General features: G+C 40.9%; 1 protein-coding gene across 1 annotated transcript; it reads right to left on the bottom strand.

The window, feature by feature from the left end:
* Positions 1-398: 398 nt before the first annotated feature.
* On the bottom strand, positions 399-16,952 carry LOC119918037 (LARGE xylosyl- and glucuronyltransferase 1-like). The gene is made up of 5 exons (XM_038738546.1): positions 16,735-16,952; positions 8,750-9,028; positions 8,442-8,588; positions 7,698-7,893; positions 399-4,029 (listed from the first exon to the last, which is right to left on the bottom strand). The coding sequence occupies exons 1-5, from the start codon at positions 16,935-16,937 to the stop codon at positions 3,832-3,834; spliced, it is 1,023 nt and encodes a 340-aa protein (XP_038594474.1). The 5' UTR covers positions 16,938-16,952; the 3' UTR covers positions 399-3,831.
* Positions 16,953-21,517: the final 4,565 nt, after the last annotated feature.

Below are 21,517 nucleotides of genomic sequence, written 5' to 3'. Positions count from 1 at the left end.
ATAAATAAATATATATTTAATATAGTAATAAATATTAATATCTATTTTGAAAGCATTCTTACTTTACAGCAAATTGTCCACCCCTGCCTAAAACTCTTTGCACAGTAAATGTGTATACTGTATATACAGAATTGTGCAAGTTTGAGGCAGGTGTGGAACATTTAGTGGTAGTACAATCTTTAATGAGTAAACTGACTTTGACATGTAACAAAGTCCCTTTAACTCAGAAAGGTGATAAACTCTTACTTACTCTATAAATACACACAGGTATACTATGCAACTGTGTATGTACAGAGTACAAGAGTACAGTGAGTGCTCATATGAATCCCTCTTACTTTGGGTTCACAAGGCTAAATTGATATTCATGAAGTTAGAAATGATGACACAAAGTAACAGAACAGTGTTTGACTCTTTGCTTTTATTCAGGTAGCAGCATCAGTCAGCACTGTCCTACTTACACACTGCAGCTCCTCCCAGCCCTGCAAAGCCACACACACATTCAGAACCGAGTCAAACTTCTCACACACACACGAGCACACACGCCTGCTTACTGAACCTACACGTACACACAGACACACAGTGTATTCACACACACCTGCAAGACTGCACAGAGCCCTTCTGCTGCTTTCCTGTACAGATTAAGAATGCTGTAGTGACTGAGAGAGAGAGAGAAAGAGAGAGACAGTGTGTATCAGAGAATGTGTGTGTGTGTGTGTGTGTGAGACCTCTAGTTTCACAAAGATATGTATTGGCCAGTAGACCAGCGGTGGTATGTGCAAAGCCAGTGGTAACAATCTGAAATGTCAGCTAACGTTACTGATATCATGAATGCCATCACAGTTAAAGCAACATAACTGGGCTCAGCAACCTCTATAGACATAACGTTAGCTAATGGAAGAGGCGAAGAGATGAAAGAATACGTTGACGGTAGAAGCTCACAAGAGAAAAAGAGAGATTGACCGAGCAAGAGGCTGTGTGGCAAGCTAGCCAACACAGCTAGACACCAAACGATGCAAGAGCTCTTACAGATGTCCGAGTGCGTTTTCTAGTAAGTTTCAACTCGAGATCTATAGCTAGCAGCTAAACCTCTTTCAGTGAAACCTCCGGCTGATTTCGCTCGAGTTGACAACTTTGCTAACACAGGTAGGCTAAACATAAACAACGCGACAACACAAACATAGCTAGCCAGCTAATAAGTTATTACTCACTTGTCCAACCAATATTATCTAACTGCTGTACTGGAGGCTTCAGTTTCAGGACCCCCACAATCCTGGGACCACAGTTCTAGGACCGTAGTTCTTCTTTTCGACAGCAACACTAAAGAGATTAGCCCTGTCTGCTAGCACGTCGGCCTTGAGGCTGAAGTGCACAGCTGTTGGGTTAACTGGTCAACATGCATATAATCAATAACTTAGGTTTAGACAAACACTGTGAAAGTTAGGGTATGGGTAATTGGCTTCGGGGGGCTGTCAAGAGTAATATAGCTAGCTAGCTAGTTAGCTAGCCAGTTAGCTGGCAGTATCAAAGTAAACAAGGGTCCTACAAATGCAGTTCCGGTCCTAGGATTGTGGTCTTGAAACTGCAGCCTCCGGTACTGCAGCTACATCCAACTCAGTCCAACAGCTAGAAGGCCAGCTCGGAATCTGTCTCGCATCCCCTTCACCGCTTTTATCTCACGCCAACCTGCCCAGGATTCCAATGTGACATAGTGCGGTAGCTGGCATTGCAAGACCAAGTGTGGTACTAAAAGAGAAGGCATTCACCCTTTAACAAGTCAGTGAAATATGAAAACAATTTTGAAGCTGTTATTTTAAGTTAAAACTACAACATAATGTTATTTTAACCGAGATGTCCTTTTACAGAGATGATCAGCCTCCACACACTACTTTATCTGATGTACTCATCAGAAATCTGAAGGGAAACACTTGTTACAACATCTTAAAATTTTGGAAATTTCCTACACTTTCAAATTGTTGTGTTCATTCTGAAGTGGTGTATTTAATTACTAATTCTATTTCCACATGCATCAAAAAAATCAGCCATATATATGATAAATGTTGTCTTGCTCATAGTCCACAACTGCAATTCATCAATGACTTTGTATGAGTTTAATGATGTTGTTAGCTAACTAAATGTTACTGTTGTAAATAAACTGCCAAAGTGCAGAAGTTCTTCTTCTGTTTGTATCTGGATTTTTGGTTCATCATTTCAAACCTTTCTATGATATCTCTGTCAGGACTCGCAGTAAGATAAACATACTTTATTATTTTACTTATTATTTACTTTATTTATTTTATATACGTTATCTGTATTCCATTCACCTCAACTAACTTTAGTTTTTATCTCATCATATCGTAACATACATTATGATGTAGATACAAAACAGTGCTTTTATGATATTTTTGTCATATGGTAACAGTGTAATATTATAGTGACTGTCAGTCTTTGTGTCCTCTTAAGAGTCTAGATAACTGGGCAGAGTTGTGTCTGTCAGGTGTCTGTCACAGCAGTAGTAAGAGCTGAACGGCGCAGGCAAAATATTCATATCACACCCAATGTCCACATCCAGCGTGACCATGTGTAGCAACACAAATGGGAGAACACACACCACAAGCGTTTTTGGACTCCACTATAATGTCGTCAAACTAGAGGCCAGAGTGAGAAAGAAAGAAAGCGGGAGAGAAAAAAAAAAGTGTCTGTGACTTTCTCCTGACTGCAAGTGGTTGATTTTCACCACTCTCCTCCTCAGATGCTCCTGATGATGTGCGGAGGAGACACTCATCAGGCCTGTAAACACACTGATAAATAATACTGATTGTTGGAAAAGAAAAACGTAAACAGAGAGCTCACTGATTGGTGCTTCGCCTCATGTGGTGGGGTGGCAGCTTCACAAACCGACTTCCAGCAGGTGTTTGTGCAGAGCACACTGGCATCAATTTAAAACACACAAAAAAAGCACACTGCACCAGCTGCTGTCAGATTCTTTAGCAGTAACAAAACTCTGGAAACAATCTCAGCACGCTCGGGCTGATGTGAAGACCCTGAATATCAAGCGCATGGACGACCTCCCGCCGTCCCTGCACTTAACTTCCCTTAATATACGAAGGGGAGGATTTATTCTGATCTGTATCAACTGTCAAACAAATTAAGCAGCAGCAGCTGGTCGGCTGGTCGGCTGATCACCTCAATATCTGAGTGTGTGTCGCTCATCACAATGTGAAAATCTGTGTGGACGCTGCTGCTTTGGCTTATCATGCCACCCGATGACAATGTGCGTTTAATGTGGGGTGTGCTGTCAGTCAAACTGCCGCTGCTTTTTGTTGGCACTTTGTTGGCGTGCAAACAGAATGCAGGCCCACAATATTTTCAGCTCTCCTCAGGCTTTTAGCTAAGTGCTGTCCTGGAGGGACACATACACAGTCACACTTTTCATCTACCTGCATGTACACACACGAACACGCATACATACATATAGTTACACACGCAGTCCACGATTCTGTCACTGCTCTTACAAATATGGCAATGCATTGATTGCCTGCCGTCTGTCAAATTTCAGGGCCAAGAGCTCGGGGCCCACACAACAGTGGCCTGGACCTAGCAGTCACTTGTATGATCACAGCTTAAACATCCTGGAAGAAGGGATCTCCTCCTGGATTATCTCTTCCATCCACAGCAGAGGACAAAGAATGGACATAAAGACCCTTGCAGTTCCACACTGACGGTCAAACGTTCTAACAAATTCTGAGGGACTAAAAGTATCCGTTTCCTGTTGTCCTGTCCTGGAGTGTGTCATTTGTTCAAGGCTGGGGGTGTGAGGGTCTGCAGTGGTGGCTAGCTGTTGTTCTCAGCTGTCATGTATTTTAGGGCGGCGAAGCCATAGCGTCGCGACATGTTCTGCTGGAACTCCTCCTTCAGGGTCTTGAGGCAGACCCGGTACTGCTTGTTGGAGCGGAACTTGGTGATGTCGAAGCTGGGCGCATGAGGCATGTGGATCATGTAGGCATTGGGCAGAACCACAAACTCGTACTCCTGTGGAGAGAAGAGGACAGGAAGAACTTTCAGGACGGCTGACTACTACAACCACCGGGCTTCTTTATTACAACACCTAATATAAAGTTGCACTGGTTGTGTTATGGGCCACAAAGGGGCAGCTGAACAACCTGTAAACACAGCATCTGACCTATTATTCAACCATCCAGCAGACACATCGTAACATTAGCATTAATCTGGAGACATTATTATATCTGCCTGATAGATGTAAGTCCAATTATAACTCTATCAACTCTTGATCTTGATAATATTTCGGCATGTTGCACCAGCTGAATGTTTTATGTGAAGTGTGATTGGAAGTCTGACTGTACTGCTACATTGTAAGTTCTTCAGTAAGGTAACCCTGATTAACATCACCTTGTTAATTAAAATTGAAAAACAATCATATCAACAATTTCTTCAGTGGTATTACTGTTTTTTGTTGTTTATTTTACTGTTGAGGAAGTAAAGGCGGCACAAATTACGTCCATGTAAAAGAGTTTGCCAATGTCAAGAGTTACGAGCTTCTGTTACAAGCAACCAAAAGGGGACAATTCTCAACTGAACGTAGCATTCATCACTCTCAAGTCCACTGTGTCTGGATAAGGCATGTTACGGCTGCGCCGATTTTGCTGACATGTTTAGATTTTGTTGATCTGGTAATCAGTGTTTGCATTTTGTGCTTCCACTATGATTAAGTAGGCTACGTAGTTAAATGGTTCAATCAGCTCTGTGCTGCTTAATGCAGCCTGCGTCAAAAATAGGCTGGCTACCTATTCTCCGCGAAGCGGAGAGATGCTTCTGGGCTGCGTCTGGTGGACTTACGAGTATTGACTATAATGGCCACGATTCGCGGCCATTAGGGGTCAGTGGACTTTAGGCGTCATGCTGATTGCAAATAATGGAAAAACTATAAACTATTCATCCAACGAAGGTTGAGATCAAGGGCAACTGGACTTGGTTGAAGAAGACGTTTCGTCCCTCATCCAAGAGACTTTACATATCCACCATCTTAGCCCCTTTGGTTGGTAACTTGCCCCACCACATCCAAAACTCCATTGACTTTGTAAACAAAGAAACTGAAACTGCCCCAGATGAAACTATGGTGTCCTATGATGTGACCTCTTTGTTCACCTGCATCCCCACCAATAGAATCCATAAGGAAATGGCTACTACACGACTACACCCTGGACAACAGAACCAGCCTCAGCCCTGACCAGATCTGTAAATTACTCCACCTCTGTCTAAACACCACCTATTTCCAGTACAACGGAGGTTTCTACAGACAAAAGCATGGCTGTGCCATGGGCTCACCAGTGTCACCTATTGTGGCAAACATCTACATGGAAGAAGTGGAGGGAAAAGCCCTCAACTCTTTCAGAGGAACAGCACCGAGCCACTGGTACAGATACTGGATGACACTTCACAGAACACATCAACTCTGTGGACATCAAGTTCATGCGAGAAGATGTCCACAACAACAGTTAGAACCACCTGAAGGGGGCACTTACAGCCTGTGGATACCCTTAATGGACCTTTGTGAAAACAGCCACAAGATCCAGGAAGAAGAGGAGAAGAAGGTCAAACGTGATTCCATACGTGTCTGGAGTATCAGAGAAACTCAGGAGGATTTTCAACAAACACAACATCCCTGTTTTTTTAAACCCAAGAACACACTAAGACAGATGCTGGTCCACCCCAAAGACCGCACACCCAAACACAAGAAAAGCAATCTAGTGTATGCGGTCCAATGCAGTGAGGAATGCACAGACCTGTATATTGGGGAGACTAAACAACCACTACACAAACGCATGGCTCAACACAGAAGGGCCAACTCCTCAGGTCAAGACTCTGCAGTCTACTTACATCTGAAGGACACTCGTTTGAGGACCACCAGGTGCACATTTCAGACAGAGAGGATGGATGGTTTGAAAGAGGTGTCAAGGAAGCCATCTACACCAGGGTTGAGAAGCCGTCATTCAACAGGGGAGGGGGTCTACGCCACCACTTATCCCCCACTTACAATGCTGTCCTTTCATCACTTCCCAGGAAACTCAACAAACGTAACCTATTGGCCCCAGGTGAAGATACCAACGATGGTCGTTCATACTTGGCCACCGGTGGCTCTAACGACCATGACGACTGTCGTTACCACAGCCAGGAGCACTAACGAACCCGTGGTATCATCGATCCTAGCTAATGATCCCAGAGAGGTTCAATAGCTGAGTTTCCCTACCAGTCAGTCAGAACTGAAGAAGTCTCTTGGATGAGGGACGAAACATCTTCTAGTATCTTCAACCAAGTCCAGTTTAATTAATTTATTTATTGCTGCTGCATGTCTCCCGTCCAAATGGACAACATTGCTTTACAATGCCAAAATAAAACTACACTCATAAAAAATTTGCCTATATAAGTAAAATATAAGTAAATATATTTTAATAAACTCTTAGCCAGTATCCAGTATCTTCAACCAAGTCCAGTTGCCCTTGACTCAACCTTCGTTGGATAACTATGACCTGGATGACTGAGAATCTTCATAGATATAAACTATTCAACACACAACTGACTGTAGGTACCATAATAAATGATATAATAGTTTGTATCGTGCAAGCTGTTTAAATAAAAAAATAACACCTGTTCAATGCATAGCCGTCATATTTTGTACAGTAGTTTATGGTCCTACTGACTTTGGTGATTCCCAGACTAAACCACTAGCAAAACCATGAGGCTGTTTTTTTACTGAAATCTCAAAAACATTTGATGGTTTTCCATGAAATTTGGTGATGTCAGGGGACATATGAGATTACCAGCAGGTGAAAAATCTCAGCATATACTGACAGACTTTGTACAGATATTCATGGTTCCCAGATGATGTATCTGATTAACTTGAATTATTTGGGATCCTCTGACTTTTGTTAAGACTTAGTTTTGGGACTAAGACACATAAAATTAAGCTGGTAAATTAAGGTAAGCTGAGCTGCTGTTTGGTGATGGGCAGGTAGTGCACAGTGGGTTTATCAGAGCTTTATCACTGAAAACAGCTGCCTGCTTCTGCTGGAAATAATGACAGCAGAGTTTGTGGACGGAAAAACCAAAACAATCAGCTGGAAAATGCTAAAATGCTTTGTAGAGCTGAGGGGAATTGCAAAGTTCGTGATCATCTTACATTACTTATAGAAATAGGATCCTTTGTTAATATAATAAAATGTTATATGGTGCTGTTTTAGTGATCAAATTTTTCCATCAGTTACATTTACTGCAGAACCAGCAGAAATTAGGAACCAAAACATTTAGCAATCACACTTTTTGAGAAGATTAGTGAGGCTGTCTATATAAAGGGCTGTCTCATTATAACTTGGCATTTCATTAAATATGTAATTTCAAAGACAGATATTGAGTAGGTCATCCATACCTAGACATAAGACTATAAGACAGCTCAATAAGGCTTTAATAATACAGCCTAATCATAATTAGATGCCTGGTGACTTTTCTGCAGGGGCATTAGCTGTGGAGCTGTGCAACAGCAATAAATGTGTGAATCACAGAACTTCTGATTTCCTCTACCTTTCATGAACTGCAGACACCATAACGTGTTGAGAAGATGTATTCTGAGACATTAAGCAGACAGTTTAGACAGGTAAATAGACAGTAATAGTTGAGTAAGTTACCTGTGCATCCAGCTCCATGATGTGAGCCACCTTGTTCCAGCCGAAGCCCACAAAGCGGCGATCGTACTCAGGACTGTCCCTCCTCACCATGACGTAGGGCTCAAAATCGGCTTCCCACTGCACCCTGTAGGGGGTGGTGGCCGTCCGCCATTTGGCAAAGTTAGTTGGTGCGTGGCCTTTAGTCCACACATGGTACCTGAAAGGAGAGAAAAGAAAACTATTGTTGGAGAGATGTTTTTTCACTGTTATTTGTGTACTGTACATTTTATTTCTGTGAGACTTTTACTGAGCTGTGGCTACTTGGTGTTTGCCAGAAATTGTTGAGAAGATGATTTGTGTCTCAGGGAATACTGAACATCAATGTCACTCCAGTAGTGTATTCTCCAATGATATGAAATCTGTTTGTGTTTGCTAATTTTTCATGATAAAGTTTATAGTAACATTCCAACAATTTAACTGTACATCCCAGTGTCATGTCATTTTAATGGTTTATTATCTTTTCTCAATTTTATTAGATTTTTGTGGTCTGCTCAGCACAAGTGCAAGTGTGTCTCTACCAGTGAGCCCCTGAGGATTGAGAAGAGATCTGAATTAATGAATGGTAAAATATATGAATCAATATTACTGATCTACACAACTTTTAACACGGACAGGGAAATGAAAAGAGCTCCTGTAGTGTTTCGTTAAATGAAAACCTGAAGATTCTTGAACATTGCTAGCTACAGAAACAGAGAAGTTGTTCACCTGAAGGTGAATAGCGTGCCCATGTCCAGCTGAGACAGCAGCTCAGCCTTGGACTTTGGGTAAGACAGACGATATCGCAGCGTCTCAAAGGCTGGAACCACCAGAGCTTTCTTGGTGTTGGCCATGTCCAGCTGCACCACTGACTTCCTGCAGACACACACATAAGAGAAGATTCCATACTGTATAGTACTACAGTCCATGTACAAAAGCTCCTACAAAATTATAATTGTCTCTCTAAAATATAAGGATATTAAAAGGTGTCACTGCCCACTTAGCTGGCTCCAATCTAATTTCCTTTCTCCTCTTACCTGAGATACTCATAGAGGCCATACATGGGCAAGAAGTCGATGTCTGATAGGAACATGTAGGGTGTGTTGACCTGCCGCATGGCCACATTTCGAAGCAGGTTGACTGGGTAGAACTGTCCCTCTTTGTAGACAATGTGGTAACCGACGTTCCCGCGGCTCATCAGCACCTCTGAGCCCTGAGCGTAGCGCAGGAACTGCTGGGCCTCAGCGTCGGACAGGTACAGGGCCAGGCTGATGGGGCCTTCCCAGTGCTTACAGATGGCCTCCAACATCTGAAGCCTGCAAAGGGCGGGGCACAGGGACAAGTCATGAAAATGACTTTTTTTTGGTGTATGTCAGCTTAGGTTACCTGAGAATTTTAGATACACTATGTTACGAACACATTTTGGTCATTGGCATTGGGGGTGGTGATGTGACAGTGGACACATGGCTTTGGTGTGAGAGACCCGGGTACTTGCTCCAGAGGCATGTGACGTCGGACATACTTAGCAATTGTAAGTCACTTTGGATTAAAGCTAAATTAATAAAAATGTAAATGTAAAAAGGTATTGAGGTTAAATACCAAGCCCTAACCAATAGCTGTTCCTAAACATTCCAATATCAAATAAGCTCCAACGCCACACCACATGAAACAACTCATTAACAACAAAAATGGCAACACAAAATGGAATAGTGTCCTTTTCCTAAGATGTGATGATTGCGTTCTGGTGGCTGCTATTAACAAAGTTTTTAGCCCTGCAGCTGTTTCTGTTTGGGTTTGTTGCAAAACGTGAGGCATGTGACACAACACAACTATTACACTTGGCCGTTGTTGCCCACAGCTTTATATGCATTTTGGGTTAGGGTTAAGGTACGGAATAATGAGATACTGAACCTTGGACTTGATATGCTAATGAGGTACTGATATTTGTTTTATATTTGTTACATAAATGAAAAGAGCCTGCCTTAGCAGGAGACTCGGCTTTGCTTTGAAGAGTCGAGCTTCAGAAACATTTTCGGTCAGGCTGGCCTGCTCAGCGTCACTCACTTTGAATATGCAGTGGATCTGCTGTAAAGTGGTGATGCTGGAGAGGGGAAGTGAATGCATGAATGTCATTGTCCAAATTTTGACAATCTTCTTTCCTTCTCCCCCTTTCAGTTCATCTGCATGCTTCCCACTACAGTACCTCTACAGTTCATTTGTATTCTATCTGAAGGTGAGGTCGTGTTATTTGCGTCTGACACTGTTTTGGATTAATTTCCCTCCACAGAGCCACCATGGGCTCATTAAAACAAGACAAAGTCTAAAGTCAGCTAGCAGCCCCTAGAGGCATCTATGTTTATTGAGCAGAAGATGCAACATACTGACAGTATTGACTTAACCTACCATGGGGTCATTTAAATCAAAAGGTGGATTCCCCTGGCAGCATCAATCTGCTCTGCAAATCCCATGTCAATGTTTTAGATGATGATACAGTACATTGGATATCTATAATGAAAAGCAATCATCCTCAAAGGAACATGTCCCTCACTAGTCAGTTTCAGTTATTATTGCAGTTCACTGTATTCAGGGTTAAGCCAAAAATCACCCCTTCAGCTGCTAGAAAGCTTTCAAAAAATAGGAGAAGAAGAGATTATAACCCTCCTGTTTAAGCCTCTCTTCACTGGTTACCAGTTAGTTTGAGAACTGATTTTACTGATCACATTCGAAGCACTTCATGTTTCATCTCCCAGTTACACTAATGATTAGCAGCTCAGCTGTGAGCTAGAGTGCAACCTCAGATCCTCAGACAGGCGGGCTGGAGACTGGGCTTTTGCAGTCTCAGCTTTGGAACTCCCTGTCTGAAGATCTGAGGCTGCAGAATCAGTGACATCTAAAACATATCTTCTTCTTCTAAATCTTTTATTAACGCAAGCACACATTTTACTTCCAACTTCCAACTGCTGGCCATAGTGAAAAGGGAGAAAATACCTTTTTAAATCATCTCTGGTGAAAATGATTTTAACAGTTATTCTGTTGTGGTTAAAGTATGAAAAATATGGTAAATGTAAAGGATAAACTTCTACCTCAAAATCCTGACGTGACTGTGTGCCTTCAACTCGACTAAAAGTTTAGAAGAGCTGCTAAACACAACTAGCCATAGCAACTGAATGGCACAGACAAAATGCGTTAAATAGTCAACAAAAATAGGCTATATAGAAAAAGAAATACAGTGTCCAGCAGTGAGACTACTAGGGCTACTCCATTATGGCAAAAATCAAATCATGAATATTGAGATCATGATTATTTAAGAAGATTACTCATTGGCTTAGGAAACAATGGGAGATGCGGTTACTTAAACCAACGGTGAGTAAGAAAAATATAAATAAGTATAAATCAGGGCTGGACTGATAATCTGGCATACCGGGCAAAACCGGTGGGCCAAAAAAAATGGGCCAACAATCGGCCCATAACGCATGGACAGCGGCCCATTGGGTAATTTTCTATACTGACATTGGGCTGGCCCAATCGCATCTCTTACTGGCCCCCACGCCCCCTGCTCTCTGTTTCTTGCAATGCAATGTAAATATAGAAGAAACCTCTGCGTTGTCCAAAAAAAGTAACTTAAGCAAAAAACAATAATAAGCTACTGATTACTGCATGTTATTATATTTGTATATTGTGAATTGTCACCTGCCACCTGAATTTTGTGCTTCCCTTTATAAAAATGAAGACTTTTCCACAATAAATTGGTGCAGAAAATATCTCCAGAATAGGAGGAAATTAAGTGTTTAATGCTAAAAATCTCCTGGGGGTGGACGCCCAGACCCCCTATCAAATATTTACCCTATCTATAAATATCAATGGTCTATTAAAATATATTCTTGTCTTTTAGTCATGGACACCAATCTAGTGCAAATGTTACGTCTCAGTTTGTCATCACACCCCTAATCTGACCCGATGGTGTATTGGTGAGGGGTATCGATTTTGGGGGCCGGCTCGGCCAAAAATGCCAGGGCCGATTTTTTGTCCCAGTCCAGCCCTGGTATATATAATATGTAAGCTATGTCTAGGGAAAACTCCACTAGCTGCTAGGCTAAATTATGCAGTGTAAAATGTGGTAAGTTTAAGTTAATAATGGTGACTTGCAAGTTATAGCAGTTAAACCCCCCCATCATGTTGGCTTGAGTTGAACTAAATATGCCACAACTGCTGAGAGGGAGGTTGGGTTTTCAGTGAGGGGCGGAGCCTCCGCTGTAAAGGAAAGGGCTGCACTGAATTTTTAACACAAGACAAAACAAGAGAATCATTGTAAAAATGGAATATGGCACATAATTGTTTTTATCTCAATTGTCTAGTTCTCACAATCCAAGCCTAAATCATAATTAAGAATAAAATGTTATTAATCGCCCAGCCCTAGAACATTCCCAGGTGCATTTATGCAGAACTTTTTATGCAGCTGGGTGACTTTACCTTCTAAATACATTGTTTTATATTTTATTGAAATGAACTTTGGTGTCCTCTTATGTGCGTAGAGTGGCAACTAACCCCCTATCAACCTGTGGAGGTAAGGAGATAAAAGGTACACAGAAAGTACTCATGCATAATTTGAACTTGTGAACACCACAAAGTAAGTTGTAATCAGATATGAGCTAGGCCTCCATGTTTTTTTTCTTCAGTCAACAGAGTCAATAGCAGCTGAGCTGTTTTAAATAAACCCCTTCATATGGATCAAACTGTTTATCCTGCTTATCCTTCTGTAAGAGTATTTCCATCCACGTTTCAGATTTAACTGAATAAAACGTACCACATCTGTCAGTTGTTTATTCTAAACACGAACTCACGCTGACACGTCAGCCGTCACATTCATGCTTGAATCCTGGCCAGCCCCTCCTACTGAAAATCTGAAAAATCATTTAACACAGCCCCCCACTTACAACGCTGGAAAGGTGTGGGGAGAGGTTTGTTAATCTGACAATCTCACAAACACTTCTTCACAAGTATACTGATTCCACAAGCATAACTACCAAGGAGCTGTTCCACAGCAACAAGGGCCTCGCCAACCCCAGAATTTCAGACAAAAATCAATTCCCTGAATTGCTGCACTCTGATGATTGCAAGAAATTCAACTTTGGTGACCTTTGGCCAACTGCAAACCATCTCTACAGTGTGGATATTTAAGGGCCCAAAAGTATTGTACTTACATACAATTTTGGGTTACTGTATTTGACTTGAGTATTCCATTCTATACTACTTTATACTTTTATTCATTTCAGATGAGAATATTGTTCTCTTTACTCCGCTAAATGTATTTCACAGTTGTAAGATTTTATTATTAAAAAAAACACAAGCTTTTCCAGTGCTGAAGGTAAAGTAGACACCAACATCCTGCACTGTCTGGTTAGGTCTGGCAGTTCCACCAAAGACAGATTTCTCCTTTAAACTTACATGGTCTCAGTTTGACTCAGTGGACTTATATGGTCTCAGTTTCAAGTGAGAGATCTCAGTACTTCTTCCACCACACCCTGTGTGTCACCATCCAGTTATATATAACTGTTCTGTATAGTTTACAGTCACTCGTTGGTCCAGATATGCTTCCCGGACCAAACAGTGTTTTCTTAGAGTCTGGTTAGCAAACCAGAGTGCAAGTATTCCCTACATTACCAAGCTTTTTGCTTCACAAAGACGTGCAAATACATTTTTCTGTACTATTTTCAGATGTAAATGAGCACTATAGCTCTAGAAATCTGATTAATCAAAAGTGTAGTGATGAAAAAAATAAACTAAGCAGTTTCAAAGATAAATAACGTTTTAATGCCCTCCGTTGGGACTTGTCCTAAGCAGTGAGAACATTGGAGGACTTAAATCAAGACATTTATTCAGTCTAAATAAAATGTCTGCAGGGATAACCTTGAGTAATTCAAACGACCCAATGTCATTATGAGAAGAGAGACAGAGGAAAAGGTAGCAGATACATAAAACTACTCAATATATGGACCTTTCAAATTCAGGAGGAATTGGGTGTTCACATAAATGAAACACTCATTGCAAAAGTTTGTTTATACTCCCCCTGCTCACTGTTGAAACGACGAAACAAATACCAACATTACCATATAAATGGCAGATTGATGATGTTTGATGCTAAAGTCCCTGGATTTTCTTTGTATCTCCAGAAATAACATAATGCTCTTTATTAAATCTGACAGTGGGCTGTTTCAAAGCCACTAAAAGCTGAATGTTGTTCAGCTCATCAGATACTGCAGAGCTGTCGGTATGCCCGATGTCTCATGGAGCATAAACGTGATTAGTTGCTCACGTAGGCTACATTCTACGACAGGATTCTCAGAGGGCTTTCATATGTGTGCACGTACACGGACAGAATAGGAAACGTATCAGCGGGTGCAGCCAAAACATTCAATATGGCTAGTAACAGCAGCACCATGAAGAGTAAATTAGTTTCTATTGAACTGCACCTCTTCCTCTCTGCACTCCCCAGGATGCCCAGTAATAGCAATCTGATGAGCTCTGGGGATGTGTGTGTTGTGGTGAGTTTTGGGGATATAATTGGGAATAAAGGCATGCACCGTTTCTCTGTGAAGCTATTTATGGTGAGTGGTTGAGCAGTTACCTTCAAAGGTGGTGAAGTATTTGTGTCATGAATGTCAGAATAGAGATGCAAATTCAGAGAGGCAAGTGGTATCAGAAGTTTTATGTAAGTGTGACAGAGAACTTATCTGGGGGGTTTAATATCCATGTATGTTGCCCTTCAACAGCAGTCACTGTCTTTCCATGGTTGACCACATTTGCTCCAGTGAAAATCAGAAAGCTAAGCTCAAACACCCTCCCCTGGCTAAATGATCACACACTCAACCCCCGAAAATGTGATCGCAAACAGAAGTTAACCAAGTCTGCTTTCATTCACAGTAGTCTTAAAGAATATATGGCAAACAAACAGAAAGCAGTAAAAGATTGGCAGACTTAATATTCAATGATCTTATTTAAGGTAATCAACTCTGTTCTCAGTGGACCATGCGTACAGATCTTGAACCGGGTATACGACAAAGAAATTCACGAGTTTCTTTGAAATTTCACCCGATCCATGAAATCTACCCAGCTTCAACAGTAATCTTGTTACCCTCACCCAGTTTCAAACTACGGACATCTCAGCATTAGGTCAATTAATTTCTCAAATGTAACCCTCTACCTGTGTTTTAGACACTATACCAAATTATATCATTGAATTATTATTTATAAAAGAGGACTTCCACACCCATTTTATTCTATTGAATATTAACAATTCTGTTTCAAACATCTATTTATTCAACCGTTACTGAAAAAACCTGAGCTGGAGCCACTATTACTATTACATTTTTATCTAAGGGGCTAAACAGAGTCATTTCAAGTCATTTAATCTTACTTATGAACAATAGTAACATTGTTAACAGTTTTCAGTCAGGTTTCTCAGCTCTCCATAGCACAGACACAGCCCTTTTGAAGGTCTCCAATGACCTACTTTTAACAGCTGATAAGAGGTGAGTGCTCAGTCCCGGTGCTGTTAGACTTGAGCACTGTTTTTCGACACAACTGATCACTCTGTTCTCCTGTAGTTGTCCTGTACCATCTGGAATCCTGGGTTTGTGTTAAGGGCACTGCTCTACATGTGCTGCGTTCAAAGCTCTCCAATAGAACCTTCTCTGTTCACCTGTTCGTCTGTTGTTCATTTTAATTGTGGTGTTCCTCAAGGGTCCGTCTTTTGTTTACAATATCCGTACACGCTTCCTCTCAGCCAGATAATTCAGAACCATGGTTTTTCCCATCACTGTTACATGTCCCTCTCCAATCCAGTAACTCCAGCAGTCTAGATGATCTCTTTGCCTGCCTCAGTGATATTAAATGTCGGATGTCCCAAAACTGTCATTGAATGAAAACTGAATGAAACTAAATTGAATGATAAATCTGGGCTTACAGTTTTTGGCCCAACCAATTCTACCAGCCTGTTTCACAGTAAGGTTGGTTCCTTGACAAAAAAAATATTACACAGGCTGCTGGATGTCTTGCAGTAATATTTTAAGCACATCTCTGTTTTGTGGTTCAAGGGAAGAATGTTGTCCTGTCAGGCTTTTTTCAGCATAAGAAGATCTCCCAAATCAGGACATTCTTCTGCTGATTTACATGAAGTCATATGTTTTTATTTTTTCCCCACCTGGACTAATGTCAGACTATGTCGTTAGTGTCTTTTAAATTCCTTCTTGAAACTTTTTTAAGAAAGCATTTATGAATATTGCACAAGTTTTACAGGTTTTATCCTTTAACCCTTGCCATATATATATATATATGTAATGATATAATGATATCCTCAGTGTTCCACAACATGCAAACATGGGAGTCCCCTGGATTATTTAATCACATTAAAAGCTTATGTTATGGAAATCATAAATTGCAATTAAATCAACATTGTTTCTGAGAAATCATGTTGTTTCTTTCTGTTTGGTTTGATGGCTGGCTTTAAGTACAACAATACCCATGAGCCTCCCACGAGCAAATGCATGAACTATTGTGACCAAATCCCTCACTGTAGTTCCTTCACACACAACGGGCCTTGTTTGTACCATGCATAATCTTTCTCTTCAGCTTACTGTTAGCAGTAGAAACATCATCATTTTAAGCTCTGTGACTGGATGTTCTTAAAGGTTCATAGAGTCATAGGGGACTTCTCTACTTCAGTTTTATCTACACATGCTTGCACCTTTGGTGTTTTATCAAAAACCAGATGTAATAGTTTTGTACTGAAGAGAGTTGCTTCTTCATCTATGCCTTGGAGGTGCTCTAATTTTCTTTCACTTATTATCTATGTAGAGAATACTCTACTGAACCTGCAGAACACCCGAAGCACACCTGCGTAACAACAGCAAAACAAGGGAAGTTCAGGAAGTTCTCCATTACATGCAGAAGAGTGTTAATATATTTAATAACAAACTACTTTTTCAGCAATCTGAGCTTTGTTACTGTGGCTGTTGAACAGTACCTGTCCATAGAGAGCTGGGCGACTAGAGTAACATCAGTGTTGTCAGAGCTGGGTTCATACTCATAGTGGAGGAAGTAAAGGTGTGTTCGATGGACAGTGAATCGTTCTCGACGAAACTCGTAGCAAGGATCATCTTCATCCAACTCTGACAGAGTCTTCTGGAGCTGCAGGCAAAGAGGAGAGGGACACCAATAGTAAGACATTTTAGGAAGATTCACCAGTTTGTATCTGTGGAGTGCCAGTGACTTTCTGTCGGGAAAACTTCATTCTATATCATCGAGCGAGCAAATGATTTACTGAGTTAAGGACATTTTAGAATTTAGTGTTTGCAAAAAAGGCTCTGGCACACCATGATGAAAAAATTATATTGTGACTAACTGCCCACTGAGCTGATACCTTTTCTAATTCTACAACACCATAGTGGCTAGTCCTGTAAAAACCCGGCTCATGAGATATGACACATCAATTGCCTGAATGTTACAAAACACCAACAGAGTCTATACAGAATGCTGGACACTGGCGGGGTGTATCAAGATCTCTGTAAGCTTCAAACAAACCAGGTCATACAACGTGTTGTCCAATCACATGTAAAGTCATAGCCTGTTCTGAATGGACACACTGAAAGCTAGGCTAAAAAATCCTGCTGCAAGCAGCACTGAAAGCGAATCCAGAGTTTTGGGCGTCTTGATTACACACAAAGTCAATACAAAAATGTGAATTCCTGCAAATTCGCTGCGGGCGGTGCGGAAGATGCGTTTGTTGCGACATTCGCTGGTTCGTACAAGTTACAATTTTTTAAACTTCAGTGAGAAATTCCCTTGACGCTATGTTGCAAAGCCTATCAGTGGCGAGATTGTCCCGACGTCACTGACGCCTTCAAGCATTGTTAGGAGAGGACCAGGGAGAGTGGGGGAGTGAAATGGCGCTAGCTGATGGAGAGCTGCTAAAGAACAGGAAAGTGTACGGGGAGCAATAAACACCCATAGTCGGTCTGGATTTTGCTCTGACAACTACACCGTTTACCTGCAGGAGGAGCTCGGAGTAACTGTTTTTATTAAATTAGCTTTTTACTTTAGTTTTGGGATGACAATGTTGATTTACCTTCACTGGAGCTTCTCAGCAGCTAGATTCTGTGAACATCTGGTTCCACTGTTGTTGTTAGCGTCGGATAGCACCACTTCACATTTATATAAAAAACGGACAAAACTGGACATTACATGGAGAAAGAAAGCGAGGAAATTGAACTACCTGGTGAGTTCATAAAATGTGTCTGTAACTTTATTCCAGCTATCGTTGTACTTTACTGTGAACAAGTAGCATAGCATAGCCCTGATCAATCCGAAGTCCATTCAGAAAACAAACATTTAAAAGGTTGTTGTTTAACAAATCTGCATCATATTGTCGTTATTTCAGCATCAGTTTGATCCGTTTATTGCAATTAAATCATAGCAACATGTTTACTTTGGCTTCATACAGCTGTAGTATTTGCGTGTTGTGTTTATTCGCTTTTCGCTTTGTGCGCGAACACTCAGCAGTTATCCAGCAATGAAACCCGCGCGAGAAAAGCGAGGATTAAATTGCGTTGTATGTGAACACAACATTAGATTCTGTGTTTTTTGTGTGTCTTTGCAGTCTTCACATGACCAACTGTTTAAATGGGGATAATGCTGCACAACTTTTTGTGTCTACAGCAGCTTGGTGTCTCCAAGCGCTCCTGTCCCCGTTGGCACACGTGCCAGCGTGGGCACGTGAAAAAGCAAACTCAATTCTACAATATTGACATATGCTGCTGTGTTGTTAATATTACATTAAGTTAGTGATCAACCATTAAAAACCAACCATTAATTTTGACATTATTATTAGGGTTGTGAAAATTAAAGAAATATAGAAAAAATAACGCCTAATATTTCAACGCAGGATTAATCGTAGTACTTTATGATCCGCGATCGGGCTTCTGAAGGTCTTCAATACCAAAAAAACGCTATTTAACGCTAGTGTTTTAATAAAAAATGTTGTGGCATTGTTATTGCATATGAACAAGGTTATGAATTCATGGGAATAAAGATGTTGAGCTAAATAAGTTTGTTTATATCATTGATGCACTCTACTAAAATCCAACTGAATTAGAATATTTAAATGCTTATCACGGCAAATATCGATATATGTGATTCATTTCAATTCATTCTGTTAATTAATTACAAAACTACAAACAAGTTTCAAAACTTGTAATTAATTAGATACATTTTTTAATCGCTTGACAGCCTATTTACTATATGTCTATTATTATATTAACAAGGTCAAACTTCAATTAAAATCTGACATATGCTTGTAAGTGCATAAATTAAAAATAAATGACATGTGCATTAACAAACGCTGCTGGCACACTTGGATGTCTATCTTTGTATATTGGTACTCATCACAGAAAAGGTTGCTGACCCCTGCTCTAGATGATCCACACACTATGAGACGCCAACTCCTCGAGTTCCTCCTCTAGAAAGTTTGATGTGTAGTTCTGCTAGCACTGGATTTCAATAGTCTTCACTAACAGTCTCCATCAGCACACGCAGAGGAGAAAACACGAGCAAACTAGGCTGACCATCACACTTCTTGCGGTCTTAATGTGGTAGCTTCAACGTCACTGTAGCCTCAGCATAAAACATAAAAAGTATGTTCCTCGCATACCACAGCTCTGCAAGTCTATCGTAAAACTGGAAAGCTCATAGAGAAAAACCATCATTGTAGATATAGTTCATGTGTTAAACATAAGGTGGACATAGGAGAGTATGCTTCTGTAGGTGCACAGCAGTAAAATAAAAAGACTAATATAAGTGGCTGCAAATTAGTGTACCTGATGAAACCTGAGGAGTGATGTACATCACACACACTTCAAAAAACACTGGTGGAATGGATTGCCCAGAAGCAAATGCTTTCAACCACTGATCTTTTGAGCTTTTCAAAAAGTTCTCCTGAGTAAATACAAAGGTTCCAGTGTTAAGTGTGGAAAGGGAAAACGTTTACAGATAGGCTGATATATGCTTGTAAATCCTCATGTAGTTTGCAACCAGCAAAGCTAAGATTTCTCTCTTTGCATTCTGTCCAGGGCCCTGCGATGGACTGGCGACCTGTCCAAGGTGTACCCCGCCTTTCGCCCACTGTCAGCTGGGATTGGCTCCAGCCCCCCGCGACCCTGTACGCAGGATAAGCTGTTGACAATGGATGGATGGATGGATGCATTCTGTCCAGTTATCAAACAAAAGATACAAAGAAATGGCAAAGGCAGGACCTGTATTTGGGGAAAAAATGTATTTGCAATTTTTTGGACAGATATTGAGATTACGATTCGATTTGAATTTTTTTTTACTGAAGTTTTGCTAAAGTTTAATATACACTGCCAGTCTATTTTGATGGAAGACGCATTAAGCAGCACAGAGCAGATGAACCAGGCAGGAAGTCAGACACAGAACAGCATAGAGGATCCAGTTGATTTTCAAAATAAAACACCCTTTGGAGACACCCGATCGTACATCAACAATAATCACAGTTAAACAGACAAAAGAAAGAAACAATTTAACTAGTAGCACAAAAATCAAGGACAACATAACAAATAAACAAAATCTGAACAAGTCAGCAAATCAGACGCTGCCGCCATTATCCCACGTTTTCCAGTTTCGATTGTTGTAACAGAAGGCGCATGGCGCTTGTGATTGGAAAGCAAATCTGTCACCTAAAGATGACAACAGCATGAATCTGTGACTGAATGACTGTTTAAAACAGATCTGATTCGCTGTTTAATTAACCTACATTTTAATCGATGTCTTCATAATTAGCTAATCACATTTCGATTATCGCAATTTTGATTTGAAAACGATTAATCGTTAAGCCCTAAAACACATTACCGTTTCAACACTACTGTGTCTTCATCAGAGTCTAAATGGACACAAATCTGTCTTGACCTTTTAACTATAAGTGAGGTCTGTGCTCTTTTGTTGGTTTGTTCCTGACATGTGGTTAGGGGTCCAGCACCTTGACATGGAAAATAAACTTATTACTACGGCTACTCACACCTTATGATTAATTTCCAGATTTAAAACCCTGTTCAACCAATTATCCGGTGACAAAGTTTCTTGCTCATGTCCATAATTGACTCTGATAAGACACAGTAGTGTCGAAACGTCTTATTGCACTATTGAAGCCGCCAATTAATTGCAAGCCCCAGTCCCTTTTGTCCTCTAGAAATTTTCTGTCCTCAAAATGAGAAGCACCTGATTCAGCTGCATTTGTTTGAAGATGTGTGGAGAACCCTGTTTCTACTATAGGAATTCCATGTGGATGGAAGTCAGGTCATGCCTGGGTGAGATCAGGTATCTGTCGAACAACTAAGGTAGGCAGGCACAGAGCGTGAATGTTGTTCCCCAGTTTAACCACATTCTTCTACAGGCAGCGGTGATGGACAGAGTGGATCAGCAGGGTCCCTAGTTCACCTCATTAAGTCCTCCCTTCAATATGTTCCTCCCTCCGAGATGGAAATTAAGCATCATTCCAGCTGACACGGTGGATTCTACATAACCCACAGCTAATTATTACAGTTTTTTGTGGGGGGCTGTGCCATCGGTGTGTGAATGTGATGTAGTGTCAAGCCCTTGAGTGGTCAGAAGACAAGAAGGGACTATACAAGTACAGTCCATTTACGATTAGAGTTAGTTCCTTATCGTCTTTTGTTGTACACAAGAATCATACCTGTCAACTTAGTATTTGAAAATAAGGGAAATAATAAGGGAAGTTT

This window comes from Micropterus salmoides, unplaced genomic scaffold (genome assembly GCF_014851395.1).
Source record: "Micropterus salmoides isolate LMB-PRFRI ecotype aquatic unplaced genomic scaffold, ASM1485139v1 Ms_hic_scaffold_23, whole genome shotgun sequence".
Classification (NCBI taxonomy): domain Eukaryota; kingdom Metazoa; phylum Chordata; class Actinopteri; order Centrarchiformes; family Centrarchidae; genus Micropterus; species Micropterus salmoides.
The sequence above is the reverse complement of the archived record's forward strand: the minus strand, read 5'-3'. Positions and strand labels throughout refer to the sequence as shown.

What these genes read in the sequence shown, in the direction of transcription:
- LOC119918037 (XM_038738546.1), bottom strand. Translation starts at nt 16,937, where the DNA reads ATGTCTTACTATTGGTGTCCCTCTCCTCTTTGCCTGCAGCTCCAGAAG. An exon ending in GCCCAGCTCTCTATGGACAG is followed by an intron (nt 9,029 to 16,734) that starts GTACTGTTCAAC and finishes CGCCCTTTGCAG; the next exon opens with GCTTCAGATGTTGGAGGCCA. An exon ending in TCATGGAGCTGGATGCACAG is followed by an intron (nt 4,030 to 7,697) that starts GTAACTTACTCA and finishes TTCTCTCCACAG; the next exon opens with GAGTACGAGTTTGTGGTTCT.